The sequence below is a fragment of the Melanostigma gelatinosum genome, assembly GCF_949748355.1.
Source record: "Melanostigma gelatinosum genome assembly, chromosome: 15".
Classification (NCBI taxonomy): Eukaryota; Metazoa; Chordata; class Actinopteri; order Perciformes; family Zoarcidae; genus Melanostigma; species Melanostigma gelatinosum.
The window spans coordinates 13,788,597-13,809,597 of NC_136648.1; the positions used below are offsets into that span (position 1 = coordinate 13,788,597).

The window sequence follows — 21,001 nt, forward strand, 5'->3', positions numbered from 1 at the left end:
CAGTTTGTTCAGCTGTGTGTGCTTTAGAGAGAAAAGGCTAGAAAGAATCATTTTCTAAAGCAGCCTCAACAGTCCAGACTGGATTTGCTTGGACAGTCTGTAATTTATCAAATAGCTTTGCACAAATCTTTCATGTGAGTTGAGGGTTTGCAGAATTTGAGACTGACATCATGACTGATCCTCTACAATGATGCATCGGGGTCTGATTTAAAGTCCAGTCAAAACAGTTTACAATTCACTCTCGTTTCTTTGTTTGGCTCCATACGCCGTGAGGAGCCACTTCAAAAGAAAACCTCACTAATTAGTTGACAGTTATACTGAGATGGATGGAAATGAAGATATGTTTGGAGTCCGACCCGATAGGATCTCTGTGAAGCTGCTAATTTGCATTCTGCTGAAGCTTTCCAAGACACTTGAAGAAGCAATTTTATTTTCACACTTTTATGTTTTCATGGCACCTATTTGGCCGCCTCTTTTATTTACGGTATGTAGTCAATGTGAGGGTAAAGTAAATGTCTCCCTCCAACCATTGCTGCAATGCATTAATATAGCAGCATTGGAAGGCAAAGGTCCAGCCAGTATCTTTAAGTGTGTCCTTACCTCAGAAAGGTGACATGTGGGTCAAACTAATTTTGACATGATTGACGATCTGATGTTCAGTTTCTAAGTGGATCTATAGACTCCCTCTATATCACAACACCACAAATCTTCAAGAAATTCATTTCTGACTCCCAGTGCCATTAGTGTATTCACATTATCGTTTGGGTTTCCTCAAATCATATGTTTTAAAGTTTCGGTCACCTTGTAACATCTTGTACAAACAACACTCAGAGATAACTGTTAAATGTAAATGACAAGCAAGGCAGAACCCCTAAGAAATGTTCGACAAGCCACCGACCAAACTAGTGGTATTAAATAATAATCACAACCAGTAACTGTTATCTCCTTGCCTTATGGTCTGGTGCCAGGTATGTAACCCTGGACGAGAGAATAAAGTATTTAAATGTATTTAGTTGTTAGCCATGCTAGTGGCCTGGCTCTGGATGGCAGTGTTTGACGTTCTGTTCGTCCACCACTTTGGTTCAGACTCAAATATCTCAACAACTGTTGGATTGTTTGTCTTGAAATGTTGTAAAGACATTCATAGTTCCCAGAGGATGAAGCCCACTGACTCTGTTGATCCCCGGACGTTTCCTCTCGTGCCACCAGCAGTTTGGCATTATTTGGCATGATTATCATGAAATGTGGTCCAGAACATGTCTCCCTTATGATGTGCCATCATCAGATCAAACTATAAATGTGTCCATACTAAATGGCAGTCCTTGCAAAACTTACTGTAAATCCTCCAAATTTCCAAAACTATTATGAAGGACATGTTCTCGTATTGTCCTGTTAGCTACAGCGCTGTCTGCAAACTGTATTCCAGAGACATTTTAATACATGCATTGTGTAAAGACTTGCCTCAGCTGAGTTCATGTTATTTCAGTGAGCAGAGCTTGAACATCAGCGTTTCATGAACCCACATGTCACCTTGATGTTGCCCTCGTTCTTTCGCTGGGAAGGCATCGAGCTGATGAAATGTGTTTTGAGATGCTAATTTTGTCCCCGACTTACAGCTGCGAAGATGTTTCTGTGAAACAGACTCACTGAATTGTGATGCATTACGGTGAGGGAACGGAGATGAGGAAGATAACAACGCATGTTCTGGACAGAAAGTGGGGCAGAAAACATGTGCAGCACCAGCAAACTAGAGACAATAATTAACCGGTGAGTTTTCTTTTTTTTTAAATTGGATGGTCTCTCAGGTAACAGACGGCAGTTTCAATCACTATCCTTCAAATGCATTCAATAACAGCCTGTTTTGCAACAATTTTCTTTGGCCCCACTGGAAAAAGGCACTTCATAATTACATGACCAGCCAATAATTATAGTTCCAAATATAAAATAACAAAGACTTTTGCTCTAAAATATTTTTTTTAAACTGTAGCCCACTTTCCCACATTGACAGCTTTCATGAAAGTAAAGCTTATTATGAATTCTTTTTTTTCATTTAAGTGATAAGTGATCAGCCTTCCAGGAGGCCAAATCATTTTTTTTCCCCACATATATTGCTTCATTATTTTTGGAATGCGAATCTCTTCAAAATTGGACACATGGCATTACTGAGAGAAACAAATCCCTTCCGGGGCTTCCAAAAAAATCTGTCGAGTAAGCATTTTAATTATCTTGTGCTTCGTCAGCATTGCAAACTAAACTGTTACAAAGTGCACATCTTTTTTGACAAACATTTTTTTTAACATATACTTTAAATATAATACATAATACAATCATATTTACTGTGTGTGTACTGTGATATAATACATGCTCTACCAGGACCCCGAGGCTCCGTTTTCCAAAGCAACATGACCTCCTGGTTGTGTATGAGTGTGTATGAGTGGCAAACACACCATAATACTTCACTCTCAGCCTCTGCAGGGAGAAACGGATGTTGAAAAGCAATCAAAATTGATCATTTGTATGCCACGCCTGCAAGCAAGCTGGCTTTACTTTCCTACGTCTTTCCTCTTGGGCGTTTCCCGAGGAGATCAGTGATTGCCTGCAATCCTGGTGGTGAGAGGATGGGAAGTCTACCAAGGGCTCAGAGCTTCTCCATCAGCCTGCACAGAGCCTCAACGCCCCTTGAGATGGAGAAGAGAGGAATAGGAGCGGCGTCTCGCACTTCATCCATCGACTGCAGGGAGCGGGACGGCACTGAGGGGCACAGACGTGGTGGAGAGGAGTGAGTGTATGTTTGCGTGTTATAAAAGACAAAAGTGTGTCAATGTCTACACACCTGTTGTCTGTGTGTACTCTCCCTGGCTGGGTTGGCTGTCGAGGTCTGGATGGAGATTTGAGGAAATGAGCAGCGAGAAGGAGAGGAGCAAAACCTGGACATGAATAAAAAAAGCAGGACAAATACAGGCCAAACACAGAAGACAGAGGCCAAAGAGAAATAACGAAAAGAAATGGCAATTTTAGGCATAACCCACATACCATTTTGCACAAAAGCTAAGCGCAGGTGCTAGCTAAAACCTCAAAGGTAATCACAGCAGTAACAGTGGAGCCCAGGCAGTGGTTTAATGATGTGCTCAGGCACTGTCGCGTCTATTATAGATATCTATACCTGTATCTATTGTTCAGTTGTTGCAGATTATGCAGTCTGATCAAATTCTCAATGGTGTAAATCAATGTGCAGAGTTGTGTTATATTTCTCACCAGAAGGCAGGTCCCTCGGTGCGTTGATTTGCTGGAGCTGTTGGGAAGGAGAGCCTGTAGCCGCCTCAGCTGCTCCAGCAGATCACTGCAATGCAAATACAGACGGGAGGATGAAAGAGACTGTGTAACATTGTTACATGAGGGCCCACGGGCATCGTTTTCACGGTCAACAAAAAGAGGAGCAGCGTGTGGTGGAGAAGTGCAGGCACACGTTTTGTTTCAATTCACCACAGCACTCTGCCAGCGGCAGCAAGGAAAGCAGCATAATGAGATGTCAGGATGAAGAGGAAGCAAAGTCAGAGAATGCCGTGTGTGGTTTATAAATTGGATGGGCTTTGTACTCTGGCCATTTTACACTCGGCCTCCTCAGTCCTGATTCATGGACAGAATAAAGAACACTGACAGACGTACTCCAACACATGGTAGTTGGTAAATGGACTTGTACTTGTATAGCGCTTTTCTAGTCTTCCGATCACTCAAAGCGCTTTTACACTACATGTCATTCACCCATTCATACCCATTCATACACCGCAGGCAAAGCCTATACGTGGACTAGCGGAGCCGGGGATCAAACCACCGATCCTCTGATTGAAGGACAACCCGACCACTGAGCCACTGTCGCCCCCACAACAAAGGTAGAAAAGAGAGGATGGCACATGACTCATACAAACAATTCAGCCATTATGTCATTGCTGACTTTTTGCCTGGGACATTCAGTTTCAGATTCAGTCTTTCAGCACCATATCATCTATCTAAGCATCAACATTGTGTAGACTTTGGAAGGTCATTTCATTTTTGAACAAGTCAGCTGGAGACATAAAAGAGTCAGCCAGAGTCTGTGCTCTTAACCAAACCGTGGAGCTAATGTAAGCTTAATTAACAAGCTACCGCTGATGAAATCTGCCAGTGGTAGTTTATTACTTCAGATGGCAGAATATTCGTTGAAAACAAGAATGACATGCTCTTCTCTCTTCTAAATCACTGTGAATTGCATATATTTGTGTCTGTACTGTTGGTCAGACAGGACAACCTACTCGAAGATGTCATTTTGGGAAAATTGTGATGGGGATTACTTTCTGAAAAAAACCAACTTAAAGTCCCAAGAAAGATCCCATAATAATGAAAGCAACCGTTAGTTGCAGCCCCTGTTGGCTGATTTGAGGACTCACTTGTTGGTCTCCCCCAGCTGCTGGATCTTTCTCTGCAGCTTGAGGTTGTGAGCACCACACGCAGACATCCTACAGAAAGCGACGGAAGAGAAAGAGGGGAAATACAGATCAAATTAGGCAATAAGGGTATCATATAATACTGTGTTATGATGTTGTTATCCGTCTGCTGTGTGTTATCTTGCAACTCATTCTGCTATTCAGTGAATCCCCCCCCCCCTCCTTCTTCTGGCTCATTTATTTTAGTCTCTGTGAGTCACGCTCCATTATGGCCCTATGACTCAGCTGAACCGCGACTGATAATGACACCACGTTGATGCGCTCCGTGATAATCTCATCGTGACACTTTTGTTGTCCAGAGGCAGCAGAGCTTGTGCTTGAATGAGATGTTGATGTCACACACGCTCAGATGTTTCAAGCTCCTATTTGGTTAGTCTGTTTTTTAAATGGTTATATGCACAAAGGTTTGTTTGGGGACTCTCAGGCCCTGCTGTACGCCTACCATACATTTCCAAGGCTAATTGCTAAAGCTGGAGGGATCTGACACACTCCTGCATTGCCCTTTCTTTCAACATACAAGCTCTACCGCTCTGCATTGTTTGCGGAGGTGTGATGGGGGAGGCAGGCAGGATTAACAAATCTGGTGAAACAAGCTAATTTAGTGATGGAGCTCATTCTTCATAGCCTGGAGGTAGAGGAGGCGGAGCACTAAACTGAGCTCCATCTCTGCGAAACCTCCTGCTCCTCTATTGTGAGATGTTGCATCTACACAGCATCTTCAACCACCGCTCAATCCCCCTCCAGCTGCAACACAGAGCCTTATCAGCTGCTCTTTTGTGTGTTTTCTGTCCAACTGACCTCAGATCAGAGAAAGAAAGCTCACAGCTGCACTGTTTATTTTCTTGCTGAAAAATCTTCACAATCTGTTACAGTTCATTCATTTTATTTCAGTCATTAGCATGCTAACATACTACACTACGTTGTGTTAGCATTTATCTATGTACCTGAGAACAGCCTCAGGAAGCTGCAAGCTGTGCTCATCACACTTTCATAGTACCGGTACTATAATTGACCATATAAATAGCCTGATATGATACATTTGTGATTGTTTATTCTGGAAAAATCTGCAGTTTTGTTGTAGAAAGTGGTTAATTCTTAAAAATATGAGTGGATCTGCAGGATACTTGTGTTTCACCTTTGGCAACTTCGGGGATAAGTCTTATTTCTTTGATGTTTTGGCGCTGAATTCCCCTGATGTCAATTGACTTTGGGTGCAGCTCTGTGAAGCTCTTTTCCCTTGAAAACGTTTGAGTTTCTTGTAAGTATAGTGGTCTTTCTTTGTGACGGCTGCCGCCACTCAGCCTTATGTCTTTTATCCCAAACAAACCACTTCTGTTGCTATGAATTTCCTGTGATGTTGAGAAGCTTTTTCAAAGAAAGACTTGATGGACACAAAGAAAAAGCTTCCATGAAGTCTGCTTTATCAACAATGATATCGTAAAGTCGATATCTTTCTTTAAAATGTTCCCATCCGTTTGTTGAAGCTAATTAAGTGCCTGACAAAACAGGCTCATAGAGTGCTTCAGAGCGCAACAAATCATGAAGGTTTCATTTTTTCCAGGCCAATGTATGCAGAGATTGTGTCGTGTTGAGTGAGGATGCTGAGTGCAGCCGGCTCCTACCTTCCCTCCAGACTGTCAACATAGTCCCTCTTCTTCTTCCGACTTTCTTGAGCCGAGTGCTTGTTGCGGATTTTCCGCCGGATCTTCTTTAAAACCCTCTCTTCAAACTTGTCAGGGTGATGAAACACATGGGAGGATAGAGACAAGAGAGGATGAAGAAATGAAAGGTTAAGTGAAAGAACACTGGGTTGTAAGGGGGGGGGGAACTGGCAGAGGTTGTGTAACTGTGGATACAGATTTAGATTTTGGTGCATGCATGTGTGTGCCAGAGAGGGAAGAGGCGGTGAATGTGTATGGTGCGTGAAGACATCTGCCCTACATACGTGTCAGCGTGTGTCTTGCTCATGTACCTTGGACAGCGGCAGTTTGCTGGGTAAGTTCACCCCTTCTTTAGCCAGGAGCTTCTTCTCATCCTCATTCAGAAGAAGCTCCTGCGAGGAATGCTTGGGGATTCGCTGTGCCTGTAAACCAGATGGACAGAATACTCCAGTTTGAGTGACTCTGCAGTTTACCCAAAGAAGGCACTGGAGTGGACCGATTCATGAAATTCTGTTTATTTTTGTGCAAAGGGGGCTCGCAGGTCACCTGACAAACATGTCTCTGGTCAAATTATACAGAGAAGTAGTGGACCGTACAGTTAGTTCATACTTTATTCAGTCGGAGCACGGAGGCTGAATTCTTTATATTGAATGGCCCCGCTGGTTAGAAAGTTTGACTAGAAAGTCAAGTGAAGTTAAGCGAAGTTTGGCTATAGAAAGTTTGACAAAATTTCTCTCTTTTCACAGAAATATTCCACTCTTCTCTGCTTACTTTCTGTCCCGGACTGGAAAGCAGCAGGTCCTTGACTGTGAGAGTCTGACTGGAGGTTTGGTTCGTAGTGCGGTAGTGTGCGAGGACAAACGGCTCTTGGAGGTCATCGGACTCCCAGCCTGCAGATTGAACCAGTAAAACTCACCAGTAAATTTCACACAATTGCCCTCATATGCCGTTCAAACAAAACACAACATGTTTTTGTTGAAACCTTTTTTCCTCTGAGACTGTGGCGCCCAGCTGTTCTTCTACAAAACATTTTACAAAATATATGTCACACTTTTCTCTGTGTTTGATATCTTTGTGTTGTTGCAGAACTGGTTTACTCATTCAATTTTTTAAAGTGTTTTAAGCACTGAGGGGTCAATAATCAGCAATGCGAAAGGGGAACGTTAATCAAAAGAACCCTAAAAAGACAATTTCCTCACATGATGAATTGCACCCTTTATCCTTCATAAATACTCAGAAATGGGAAAACCAATTGATTTGCTCTCTGAAAGGACCCTGGACTGTCAAAAGGCTCAGATAGTAGCTCTCATTATTCTGCAACAACTCAAAATGATAAATCACACACCAATTTATGTCCAGTGCTCTGGTTCACATTGTTCCCTTTAGTTTTTGTGCATCTTAAAATGACATTTGTACTCACTATTGAAACATTCTACTGATTCACAGCTCAGACTGTTGCTGCAAGTATCACAGTTGCATTTTCACCACTACATGAAGTGCCAGTTTATCTCATAATTTTCCTTTTCACATCTGGTCTTACCTAGATCAATGGAAACATCCGAAGTTCTTTCATGCTGTGGTGACTGGTTCTCTGAAAGTGGAGGCTGAGGGAGAGACTGCGTTTCAAAGGCTGGAAAACCTGAGCGGAAGGGTGGGTGAAGGCTCTCTCTGGGGTCCGCCGGTGCGTCCTCGTTGATGCCGCTGTCAGTGGTGCAGGATGACCACAGGGGGGATGCTGGAGCAGAGGAGTCGCTCCCACCCAGCAAGGCATCCAGGAAGTCATCAGCAGTACTTACCCCGGGGCTCAGGGTCTGAGGAGGAGGAGGAAGAGGAGGGTACGTAAGCATCATCCCAAGACACCACTAACTGCTGAATAGACTGGCCTAATCAGATAATCCTATTCCCACACACGAGCACAGACACGACAACACGCCAGCCATTCATGTCCTTGAGCTCATTTGCCTCATTGAAGCGCAACGAAACTGAATGAGCTCCAAAGATTCAGCTCAGAAACACATGACCGTTGTTGAGAACACAGATCACACTCTGAGATTGGTGGTCGTGATCATGTTGTCCCCCCGAGTGCTCAGGAGCGAACTGTGCGGAATGACCGTCGCACTCACTTCATGGATTGTGAAAGTACATGGTTGATTGCTGTGACAACCGGTGGTATCGTCCGGGTTCCTGAGCAGGAGGTCAATGAAGTCCATCCCACCATGCACCTGAAACAAAGAACTACTCTGAGCATCGGGTTTAACATGGAGATGTTCATCAGTTTCTTAAAGGAAAAGCCTGTGTCCCCTTCTGCTTGTTTTTATACAATATGACTAAAGTCTTCAGTTCCTTGGACAAAGACTGCTTAAGTTAATAATATTAACCTGCTTTAAAACCGTTTTATAAGCTCACTCAGTCTGAATCCATCTCTTACACGCATAGTCGCATCCTGTGATCCGGTAACAAGTGTGTCTTACCTTGTCTGTGTTCAGCGTCATAATTCCAACATTAAAGCAGCAGCTGATGAAATTACAGTGAAACTACCCAGCGGGAGAAAAAAAACACAAAACCAGATCAATACGTTCCTCTGTGCGTCTTCGATGTCCGGGAGGAATGCCTGAGTCTGTTGAAGGGGACAAAGTTGAAAGGCCATATCACACAGCGGTATTCTGCCAACCCAGCATATCACTGTCCAATCAAGTCTTTAGCAGACAGCTGAGCCAATGGGCACAGAAAGAAGACTGACTGACGGATGAACTGCTCAGAGTTGCTCACAGGTATTACAGTGACCTTTGATGTCAATATGATAAGGATATGATTCCTTGTGTGGTTTCACATTCATTTGTTGTTGGGCAGGGTTGTTTTAGAGCTCTTTTCTTTCCCTTTTGAAAGGCAGAAGGGGGGGGAGTCGCTCTTTTACCTTAATCTTGCACTGTCAGTAGAAAGCTCAAATGTATTTGATGAGATTACGGCCTGATCCCTCACTCAGGGTGGTACAAACAAAAACGGTCTGCTCTTTTCTTCACTCATCAGTTAACTTTTCCTTGAAATCAAACTGATTGTGTCTATTTCACCAGTATTATGAATATCATTTGGTTAACATCTTTTTTTTTTCACTTAGTCACATATTACAGCGGCTCCCAACCTGTGGGAATCACAGATTCCCACAGGTTATCCCACAGAATTATCAAAAGATAATTAACAGGCGAAAACATTTCTGCCATTTCACAAAATGAGGTTTATTTTTCGCTGTGCTAGCAGTGTGAATGAATTTTGGTACCGACATTCATGGTTCACACTGACTTTGGTGTATCAACTTGCTTTTAATCTCATGGCACCATGACGTTGACATTAGTGGTTTTGAGTGAAATATCTCAACAATGTTGGAAACAACTGCTCTTTCACACAAACCAAACTTTCACAAAACTCACAAAATTAAATTTAAAAAATCTAAATTAAATGTAGATCTTCTCCAAATTGGTCAAAGTAGACTTTAAAAAAAAATGTCCACAGTTTCTTTGTGTCTATCAAAGAGAGACTCGCTGCTGTGCAGCTTCCAACTGTTATCAAAGTTGAACAATGACAACTTATGTCTGCTTTTCTATAGCCGAACAACCTCACTCTGGCTTTATTCTGACTTTATTGCTATAATGAGGAGCATCTGTTTCGTGCTATTTCGAAGCAAAGAAATTACGTAACATGTCGTCCAAGCAACACAAGAGGAACATGCACACTTGTAAAGACGTACCTAACAATTATCACAATGGGGAAAAATAATAATAATAATAATAATATATACATTTTCTATAGCGCTTTTCAAGATACCCAAAGACGCTTTACAAGGCAGAGACAAACAGAACAAAAAAACAAAAAGAATAACTGGAGAAGCTGTGCTGAATGGCTCATGTAATGGAGGGTAGGGTGCAGGGGTTAGCAGGTGAAGGCGAGTTTGAAGAGGTGGGAAGATATTCTTTCAGTGGCAGAGCTATTATACTTGTCTTCATTATAGAAAAAGCACAATCAATAGTTTGTCCTCTAGTATGCAGAAGAAATATCATCAACACAATCCTTCCATCACTCTCTCGACTTCAAAGTGTTGCACCTCTGGGGAAAGAGAGTCTGCCGATATGTGGAAGCTCAAATAATTGAATACAATTTTCTTTTCTCTTCAGATAATTTCTTTTGACATTTTTTACCTTCATGAGCCAGTTGAAAATTGACAGAAACATGAATATATATTTTTTTGATTTCTTTAAGTTTATTTTCTTTGTCCTGTACTATTCCGTCCAAAAGGTTCAGAGTGGGGAGGGACGTGAATGTGTGGGAAGACTGAAAAGGAGACACTCATGCCACAAAGGTCCTGGGTCAGATTTAGGCCTGGGCTTTATGTGGCTCAAACCTTAGGGAAACATTTTCTGTATGAACTATAAAGCATGTTTATCATCTTTTCTGATTATGTTTTACAATTTGAATAAATCAAACTCTGAAATAGCTTTTTCTTTTCCTGGAGATGGAGATTCATTTTACAGCTCGTGGGCCTTTCAAAGAGTCTTTGCAGAATAGAAATATACAATTCAAGAATGTCTAATATTCAAAAAAGAATCCCCATATATAAGGTGATAATATACCAGGATACGGTCCTTGTCGAGCCAGTGTGAGTTAGAGTTTCAATGATTCATGAGGGACCAGGCCGGATGGATCCATTGATATTTTATGAAACAAAAATAATTCATCATACACTGTGGCCATTGCGGGAACCCCATGTCATCAACATCTCTCAGTCTTTCGAGCACTTGCCTTAAGTATATTTGTGGCATTAAATTCCAAATATCTGTGACAGAGCCCAGGATTATCAGTACCGTAAAGTGTAATTGCATGGCAGCGGAGCGCTGCTATCTTTGTTGTTGTTCTTTTCTTAGATTAGAGAGTTTCAAAGTGCATGCAGATATGATCTAACCATGACATGTTAAGCACATCGCTGGATATCAATGATAGTTTGCAGCTCAGTACAGATAACACAGATTGCTGTGTTATTGCACGTTGCTGATGATATCATACTGTAATCAATATTATGCACGTGACTGAGGGTCAAGAAGAGTTGCATCCACTCATGGGTATAGCTGGGATGAAAGGATACACATTTGACATTTCTGGAAGTGATTCACCAAATATATTTATATGAAATTTACTATGAAATCACAGTCAAGCTGCTTAATCTAACAGGTGAAAAAAAGTCCCAGCTATACTGAGATGAATCCAGATAGACCTGTTTTTCATATCCATCGTGTAGCAGAACAGAAATGCACAGAATCGCCCTTTTCCCACCTGACAGGAAAAGAAGCTGGGGCAAGAGAGGCTATAAATGAGAGACACCTGTGAGCTGGGGGGGGAAGGGAAAAACCAATCGACTCACCACAACTGCATGGAGGCACAAAGAGAGGAGTGAGAGTTTTAATGGAGTTACCGAAAGTATAATTCAGTTTCTGGACCTGAGCGCTGAATAAGAAAATGTCGACAAAGACAAAACTAAACCGGAGCAGCAAGGATCCATGAACCGATTGAATAAACCGAGCTTTCTTGGGGGACCAGGCCTTACTGGAGGTGTGCTGATCCCGGGAGCAGGTGGTGGAACTAGGAATCATGTTCTGCTACAGCTTGGACCAGTCTGGGGCCTCATCAAGATAAGTCCCTTTACATGAAACTCTCCAGGCTTCTCCTTCTTATTCTCCTAGCACACTTACACACTTACACCCTCAAATAAACTGAACGGAACTGAAATAAACGGAACTGAAATGAAATGCCATATATTCCCTTAGCTTGGAACGGAACTACGACCCAGTTTTCACTGGAAGCAGCCGTGCGACAGTCAACATCCTACTGAAGGACGCTTCAAGGTGACACCAGCTGTTCAAAAAATATAGGAAAAGGGTTTGGCAATGTTATGCAATAAAACAGGTGCTATTTTTTATAGCAAAGTAATCGGTGCTCATCTCCTTGAGTGACTGGACGCCTGGCAGCAGGCTGCATTTGCACCAAGCATCGCAGTTAGTTGGTCAACTATGAGTGAGTATAAAAAATAACTGAAGAGCATCTGGAAATAAATCCATTTATCGTTGGTCATTTTTCAACTGTAAAAAAATGTTGTCTCATACGTTTTGTGAAATTTTCCCCTTAGTTTACAGTGTTAAAGTCTTGTATATGATTTCTTTTCTTTTTTTTAAGAAAGAAACTACACCACACATACTTCCACTGCAAAAAACTATGAAACTCATGAAGGCCCATCATATGCCATCCCTGAAAAAGGGAATGAAGTGTGTCTCTCCTCTGAGCATGTTGAGTCTACTGACGTAACGGGACACGTCCCACGACCTTCTGCAAACACAAGTGTGCATGTTCACATGAACATGTTCCCCAAAGCACAGATTCAATCACTCGACTTTTCCTCATTCTGTTCTCATCTTATTGTCCCAATTCAGATTCTGTCAACAATCCTAAAATGTTTTGACCTGCTCTGCCCTCAGCTGGTGGACAACTGCTACAACATTCTGAACGAGTACAGCCTTTGCTTTGTTCAGAGGATTCATATTTTCCAATAAGAAAGCTGCGTACCCTCTTTATTAAAGGCATAGACTCACCCACGAGGTGGTGCTCGAAGTGGAAGACCTTTCTTGACTACTTGCACCTGCTAAAATGTCATCAAGACAATCACGTGAACAGGATGTCCACTTTGCTAAATTTTTGAATTAGAGTTTAATCACAATTTAGTAATCTAAAGCATGTGAATACAACCAAATTAAATCAACACTGTTTGAATTTTAACAGTTACAAATTCTCCTACAGAGGAATTTTTAAGTAGATACCTTTTTCTATATTTGTACATCGTTTATGAGTAAGTGAATATCTCCTACATTAAATATTTGATTCATACAGTGCAGTGTTATAAGACTTATAATATAGTTTAGGAAATGGTAGTGTTTGCTCAAAATAAGCCAAACCTTTAAAGATGAGGCTGACAAAATGATGGAAATAAGAATAGACCTGCAGTGTTGACCTTGAAAAGCTGAATCTTTAGTCTGTCATGTTCTAAAATAACCACAGAGGATCAATCATTAAAATCGAGCTCACAAAATGGCCTTTCCTCCGGCTCCCAACTTTGCAATTTTGCAGGAGAAAAAAAGACAACTTTCTCTCAATTTTCTCTTTGATTACACACCCATTAAAATAGTTGTGTACTCAGAAAGAATGGATCCCTGGTTAACATGGATAACTGAGACAGACCTGATCAGTGCTAGTTAGCCATTTCTTGTCATTTAAATATTTCGGTGCACTAATATTGTTGTAAGTTGGTTTGTTATCCCGCATAAATAAGAAAGTAGTTTCATTCACTCATGGAGATCTAAAACAGGTAACTAACATGTAACTAGCCTAGCGTAGCAGAGAAACGTCCAACAGTAAGCTAACTGCCATTTTAGCTTTTGACTCAAGTGAAATTCAACTTAAGCTTTTTTTTGTTTGCTTTTGTGGGGCACCGTGATTCAAAATAATAAATACTTGGACAAAATGTAATGTTGAAATGTAATGTTATGTTTCTTTCTCACACAGGCTCAAACATGAACCCACTTAGCAGCAGCAGTGGCCTCCGCAGTACAACAGTGGTCCAGACGGGAATAGGACCCGGATGTTGAGCAGCAGCGCACCCTGCTGCCGGAGCCTCTGTATTGAACCGCTACACGGCATCCGCAGCAGCAGCAGCAGCAGCAGCGTCTCTCCTGTCAACACCGGGACTGCCTGCCCTCCGAGGCAGTGTGTTACAGCAATAAACCGTTGCACGCAAAGACCAACCGTCTGCAGACAAAATGGTGAGTCAGTACTGTGCTGATATGCGCAGATAATTGTGTGTTTAATCTATTTGTAGCAGGTTAAAAGCGGGCTGTCCTCCGCCCCAGCACACAACCTTAATGTATCGTTGTAAAGGCGTCGGTGCAACAAGCTGCAATGAAGCATGTCAGGTGTGTGCGTGCGCATGTGTGTGTGAAAAGGATGCCGATGCTCTGGTAGTGTGATCATAATAAACGCTCTGCATGCAGTCCGTTAAAACATACGCAGCAGCAGCCAACTGATGAGCAGCCGGGCCTTTACTTGCACGGCCCGCTCTGCTTCACTGTGACGTTCATAGCAAATCCTGTAATAATATCAAGCTGCTGCTGTAGCATGACTCCACAAATATTGGGTGTCAACACACTGCGAGAGAGTCTGCGCATGCTGACATGTCCCATTCACATGTGGGGAATCATGACTCAATTGTAGATTTAGATTACAAGAGATTGCGCCATATCCTCTATCTCATAACAGGCGACAAAAGACATTATTACATTATAATACGTCACCGAAAGCGAGAGCTGCAGTGGATTTCGTTTCAATGGTGGATGGTGATTTATAATGGCTTATAATTAATTATTATTGTGATGTCATAGCCTTTGGTTGTCTGAGTGAATGTCTGGACATCCCAAACTTCATATTTCATTATTTCGTGAACGAAGGCATTTAACACGCTAGACATTGTGTTAAATGATGCTGCTTGTCTTTTCATATTAACAAATAAATTCATAGGATAGGCCTACAGTCAAAATGCGAACAAACATCTCTTGAAAAGCCTTAATCATCTTAAAAAATGCCTTAGTCTCTTCTTAATGTATGCATACATCATTGTATTACTCAATTTTAGGCCTCACTTGTATATCTTGTACTTGTGATCTCAGAGGATTGAGCAACATGTATTGCTTCAAATTAAATTCAACATGTACATTTACCGTACATATGAAGAATTTAAGGGGAATTAAAGGTATGAGATGAATGCTGTTCGCCCGTGATTGTGAGTCCAGCCAGCTGCAGCATGGTGACTCAGTCATTCCTGATGTGTTGCTTGATTAGGAACCAGAATGTAACGTCTTCATGCAGTGCCCATAGTCCGGCTGATGGATTCAGTTTCAAGTTTATTTCTTTTCATAACTCTTGGAACGGCTGCAGGGATCTGGCAGTGGACATGGATACATAGATGATGAATAAGATGAGCATATGCTGGTTGTAAATAGATTAATGTAACCCCCCAAACTTAACCCCCACCAGGTGAACTTCACTGTGGATCAGATCCGTGCCATCATGGACAAGAAGTCCAACATCAGGAACATGTCTGTGATTGCCCACGTGGATCATGGGAAGTCCACTCTGACGGACTCGCTGGTGTCGAAGGCGGGGATCATTGCTTCCTCCCGCGCCGGAGAGACGCGCTTTACAGACACGCGCAAAGACGAGCAGGAGCGCTGCATCACCATCAAATCAACGTATGTGCTTCACAGAAGTGGGTTTAGGAACAGCTCTGTGTTTTTTGGTGCGACCTATGAAACGTGGTGAAACTTGTATGTATTTCTCTAATTCAACAAATAATCATATTTATTTATTAAGTTATTTAATAAGATTTTACCCTCAAAATCTCAGCTGACCTGCTTCATCAGGACTGTGTTGGGTGCAGATTGATCAGATCGACTGAAAACATAAGGCAACAGCCCACTGTCATCAGATTTTGAGTTTTGAATTGAACTTCATTTTATCCATCCCGGTCTTTCCATTTATTTTGATTAGTGAACAGTGAACACACCTTTTCCTGTTCCCTCTGTTATGCAGGGCCATCTCTCTGTACTATGAGCTTGGAGAAAACGACCTGGCGTTTATCAAGCACGGTAAAGACGGAAACGGTTTCCTCATCAACCTGATTGATTCTCCCGGTCACGTCGACTTCTCCTCTGAGGTCACTGCTGCCCTCAGGGTAACTGACGGAGCCCTGGTCGTGGTGGACTGTGTCTCGGGTAATAACGACGCCCTCGTCCTCCACATCCTACACGCGCACTCTCCCTTTCAACAAAGGCTCACCCGTTCTTGTCCTCCGACAGGTGTGTGTGTGCAGACGGAGACCGTGCTGCGGCAGGCAATCGCTGAGCGCATCAAGCCGGTCCTGATGATGAACAAGATGGACCGGGCTCTACTTGAGCTGCAGCTGGAGCCAGAGCAGCTCTTCCAGACTTTTCAGCGGATCGTAGAGAACGTCAACGTCATTATCTCCACCTACGGAGAGGATGAGGGGGGGCCCATGGGGAACATCATGGTGAGGCAGATGCTTGAAAACAACTCGAAGACAAAGATAATGCTGAAATAGCTGTGATTTGTTGCTATACATTTACTATAGCTACGATTTCTGACAATGCTGAACCTCTTTTTTTTTTTCCCCCTCCTCAGATTGACCCTGCTATCGGTACAGTTGGGTTCGGCTCAGGCCTCCATGGCTGGGCTTTCACCTTGAAGCAGTTCGCTGAGATGTATGTGGCGAAGTTCACTTCGAAAGGACATGCTCTGGGTCCAGCAGCGAGGTGTAAGAAAGTGGAGGACATGATGAAGAAACTGTGGGGAGATAGGTAAACTTGACGATCAACACGTCCACACAGAAACATGCTTCACGTAACAACTTAACATGAGGCTGAAAAGCAGCATTTGACTGCCCTCTCTGGTTGAAACTTTCATGTTTGTTGTACCTCAGAAGTGTGCTCTGTTGTGTAACCACACACACCAGTGATACACGGTGCACAAACCACACTCTGAAGTACACTTCTACGTCACAAGAAGTAAACCCACCAGAGGTCAGCAAAGCCTCGATTTTCAGCTGGTGTTAAGTTGCTCTTTAAATTATTCTTGCGCACATTTTCACAATAACTGGCATATATTGCACAATTAAAACAGGATTATGAGCTGGATGCCAATCATCTGAGTGTCATGATGTTGTGCAATAATTTATATACAGATATTTTGATCCAAATGCCGGCAAGTTCAGTAAGACTGCCACCAGTCCTGATGGCCAGAAACTTCCCCGCACCTTCAGCCAGCTCGTTTTGGACCCCATCTTTAAGGTGAATGGAGAGAAGACATAAACCTACACAACCAGAAGGACATTAAGATGAAGATGCTGAAAGCAATACATAGGCCGCACAGATTTTCACCAGTATTTCTCTACAAACAAAAATTCTCCATCACAAGTATTTCAAAGATTACATAAAAGTGTACACATAGGGGTTTAAAAAAAAAAAAAAAAAAACAGTTCAGGATCGTTTTTCCCTTTCTCACTATCTAGGTTTTTGACGTTATCATGAATTTCAAGAAGGAAGAGACAGCCAAACTAATCGAGAAGCTGGACGTCAAGCTAGACTCCGAGGACAAGGAGAAAGAGGGGAAGCCTCTGCTGAAGGCCGTGATGCGCCGTTGGCTGCCTGCTGGGGAGGCCCTGCTCCAGATGATCACCATCCACCTGCCCTCCCCCGTCACTGCACAGAGGTACCGCTGTGAGCTGCTCTATGAAGGGCCGGGAGACGACGAGGTTGCCATGGGTCAGTGGACCGTTTTCACAGCACCACACGCCTTTACACTCTGGAGAAGACATTTGATCTGGAGCGTTTGATGATTGTTTTTTTTATAAAATACTGACTTCATTTGTAAGCTGTATTTTAGCGTTACTATATGCCGGGCTTACTATCTCTGCTGTCTTTGCAGGTATTAAGAACTGCGATCCTAAGGCTCCTCTGATCATGTACATTTCCAAGATGGTCCCAACCAATGACAAGGGACGTTTCTATGCTTTTGGCCGTGTATTCTCTGGCTGTGTGTCCACTGGCCTGAAAGTGCGTATCATGGGGCCAAACTTCACCCCTGGCAAGAAGGAGGACCTTTACTTCAAACCCATCCAGAGGTGAGCATGTCGAGGAAAAAAATGCTACACTGAGGCCTGAGATGGTAGAAAAGCGAAAAGAGTTCAAAATGAATGTTTGTCCTCTCACACTTTTGTTTTCATGCTTTTGTTGGCAACGTTTTATATCCATTTCCTTCTTTCCCTTCATCCAGGACCATTCTGATGATGGGCCGGTATGTGGAGCCCATAGAAGACGTCCCATGTGGCAACATCGTGGGTCTTGTTGGAGTAGACCAGTTCCTGATTAAGACAGGAACTATTACCACCTTTGAACAAGTAGCGTATTGCTTTTTTTTACCGCTATACATTGTAGATCAACTACTGGTGCACCACACAGTGTGTCGTTAGTTATTTATACTGAGTTATTCCATCGCAGTCGGCATACTTCTTCCTGTTACAACACTTTTAGCTTGGTGACTCTGGCTCTGTCCGCAGGCCCACAACATGAGGGTGATGAAGTTCAGTGTGAGCCCTGTGGTCAGAGTTGCTGTGGAGGCCAAGAACCCCGCTGACCTGCCCAAGCTGGTGGAGGGACTGAAGCGTCTGGCCAAGTCTGACCCCATGGTGCAGTGCCTCATCGAGGAGTCCGGGGAGCACATCATCGCTGGAGCGGGAGAGCTGCATCTGGAGATCTGCCTGAAGGACCTGGAGGAAGACCACGCCGGCATTCCACTGAAGGTGAGATTTGTCTGGATTAAACTTGAGAGCTTTGGACAGCTGTGTGTGTCGTAAGTAACATTAGACTACAGATATTCATGATAACAGCCAGGAAACTAAGGCCCAAATTGAGAATAACAGGAATTATTCTTTCGGAAACACTATTTTAGGAGATTATACACAACAAAAGGCACATTTGCTGCTCGCTTTGTTGCACCATCACATGTGCTCTCAATTTTGACTCCCGGTTCCTTCATCTCGTCCCAGAAATCAGACCCGGTCGTGTCTTACAGAGAGACAGTGATGGAAGAATCAGACCAGATGTGTCTGTCCAAGTCCCCCAACAAGCACAATCGTCTCTTCATGAAGTCCCGCCCTTTCCCCGACGGCCTGGCTGACGATATCGAGAAGGGGGATGTCAGCCATCGCCAGGAGCTCAAGGCCCGTGCACGTTACCTCGCCGACAAATACGAGTGGGAGGTGACTGAGGCCAGGAAGATCTGGTGCTTCGGTCCAGACGGAAGCGGGGCCAACCTGCTGATAGACATGACGAAGGGGGTTCAGTACCTCAACGAGATCAAGGACAGTGTCGTGGCTGGTTTCCAGTGGGCGACTAAAGAGGTGGGCATGCAGTTAACTTTCACTGAAAGTACATTTAAAATAGTTAGCTGGGTGTAATCAGACACAATACAGCTTCGATGCATTTGTGGTCGTGTTCTTTTAAAAGTGTGTGCTTGGGTTAGTAAGGCTGCGAGTCTGTCATCGTCATGCAGGGTGCGCTGTGTGAGGAGAATATGCGTGCAGTTCGCTTCGACATTCACGACGTGACACTGCACGCAGACGCCATCCACCGTGGCGGAGGACAGATTATTCCCACGGCTCGTAGGGTCCTGTACGCCTGCCAGCTCACTGCTCAGCCACGACTCATGGAGCCGATATACCTGGTGGAGATACAGGTGTGTACGGAGGCAGACTACCGCAAAAATGAATCCTTAAAACAACATTGTGAAGTGGTGCAATTGTAAATTACCCCAAATAAGTTTTGTAAATCTATAAATATTAGTGTAGCATTCAAGTTTCTGTTGTAATTGATGTCTGTACAGACTAAACTTTATTATGTTATGATCAGCAAATAGAAAAGCATGATTTACAAGGTACTTAAAGGAAAACAGGATGCCACCATTTTCAGTGTGAAACTGTTATAGATCTACAAAAGTTTGGAGATTTAAAGAAGTGACTTCAGTTTTTTTACGACTGTACCATTATGGGACTATGTACAATTTTTTTTAAAGTGAAAAAAAGTGAATTGTGGTTGAAAATTCGCTGATGCCAGTTCACACTTCAGGTCCGTCTGCTCTGCTTCTTGTCCGTGCAGTGCCCCGAGCAGGTGGTCGGCGGTATCTATGGCGTGTTGAACAGGAAACGAGGTCATGTGTTTGAGGAATCCCAAGTGATTGGCACTCCCATGTTTGTGGTGAAAGCCTACCTGCCTGTCAACGAGTCCTTTGGTGAGTTGTGAAATAATTAATTAATTGAATGCATCGGTCTTAGTTATTTCTGCTCTTTTTAAAACATTAGTATTTATCTGTGTTTCTTTGCCTCCAGGGTTCACAGCTGACCTGCGCAGCAACACTGGAGGCCAGGCCTTCCCTCAGTGTGTGTTTGACCACTGGCAGATTCTTCAGGGAGACCCCAGCGACTCCACCACCAGACCCTTCCAGGTTGTCGCTGAAATTAGGAAACGCAAAGGTCTGAAAGAGGGCATACCTGCTCTCGACAACTACTTGGACAAATTGTAGACATTGAGCCTGGATTCTAAAATACCAAATCAATCTCTAAACCCCTAACCCCATGGGCACTTTAAACATTTTGCACAGGCTTAAAGATACATCGCACAAGTTGTTTCGACTTTGAGTCCGGAGCAGAAGCAAAGCTTTAACCTTTTGTTGTAGGCTAGTGGAAGCAGTGATGCTTTCTTCATTTCACAGCTACAGTACACCCCAAGTGCCTAGGGCGAGGGTTTTGGGGAACAATTGGATAGCAGTTGTATTCCTTGTTTCTTCTATTCCTCCACATCACCCCCCCACCCCACCACCCCACCCCCCCACTCCACCTCTCATCTGCCAGGATGGGCCTGTACAGTGCACTGTGATACTGCATATATAAAGGCCAGATTAAACCATGGAAACCACAATAAAGTGTTACAGAAGTCAAACTTCCTGGATTGGACCTTTATTCAGTGGATGTAATTAATAAAAACATTCAACTCATGACATTGTGACTCTCGAAATACTTCTGTCATTTGTTATTCTGTTATTTCTGTCGTGGACTTAATTTGGTAAATAGTTTCTTTGCTTTTGGCAGTGAATTAAATGAGATCAATACCATTCTGACGTTTATATGGTCAGTACAGCCTGAGG

At 43.1% G+C, this 21,001-nt stretch overlaps 2 protein-coding genes across 2 annotated transcripts; one reads left to right on the forward strand and one right to left on the reverse strand.

Annotated features, from left to right (window-relative positions):
- Positions 1-2,638: 2,638 nt before the first annotated feature.
- Positions 2,639-8,634, reverse strand: LOC306789425 (cyclic AMP-responsive element-binding protein 3-like protein 3-B; the record flags this gene model as incomplete). Its single annotated transcript, XM_079285370.1, has 10 exons — positions 2,639-2,751; positions 2,834-2,927; positions 3,256-3,340; positions 4,425-4,493; positions 6,104-6,210; positions 6,454-6,564; positions 6,914-7,032; positions 7,683-7,953; positions 8,266-8,364; positions 8,614-8,634. The coding sequence occupies 10 exons, from the start codon at positions 8,632-8,634 to the stop codon at positions 2,639-2,641; spliced, it is 1,089 nt and encodes a 362-aa protein (XP_079141496.1).
- A 1,201-nt stretch (positions 8,635-9,835) lies between these two features.
- Positions 9,836-20,737, forward strand: LOC306789818 (elongation factor 2b; the record flags this gene model as incomplete). Its single annotated transcript, XM_079285886.1, has 14 exons — positions 9,836-9,880; positions 15,263-15,477; positions 15,818-15,999; positions 16,084-16,295; positions 16,427-16,602; positions 16,986-17,091; positions 17,313-17,565; positions 17,729-17,924; positions 18,077-18,200; positions 18,360-18,602; positions 18,849-19,202; positions 19,355-19,537; positions 19,957-20,089; positions 20,187-20,737. The coding sequence occupies 14 exons, from the start codon at positions 9,836-9,838 to the stop codon at positions 20,378-20,380; spliced, it is 2,616 nt and encodes an 871-aa protein (XP_079142012.1). The 3' UTR covers positions 20,381-20,737.
- Positions 20,738-21,001: the final 264 nt, after the last annotated feature.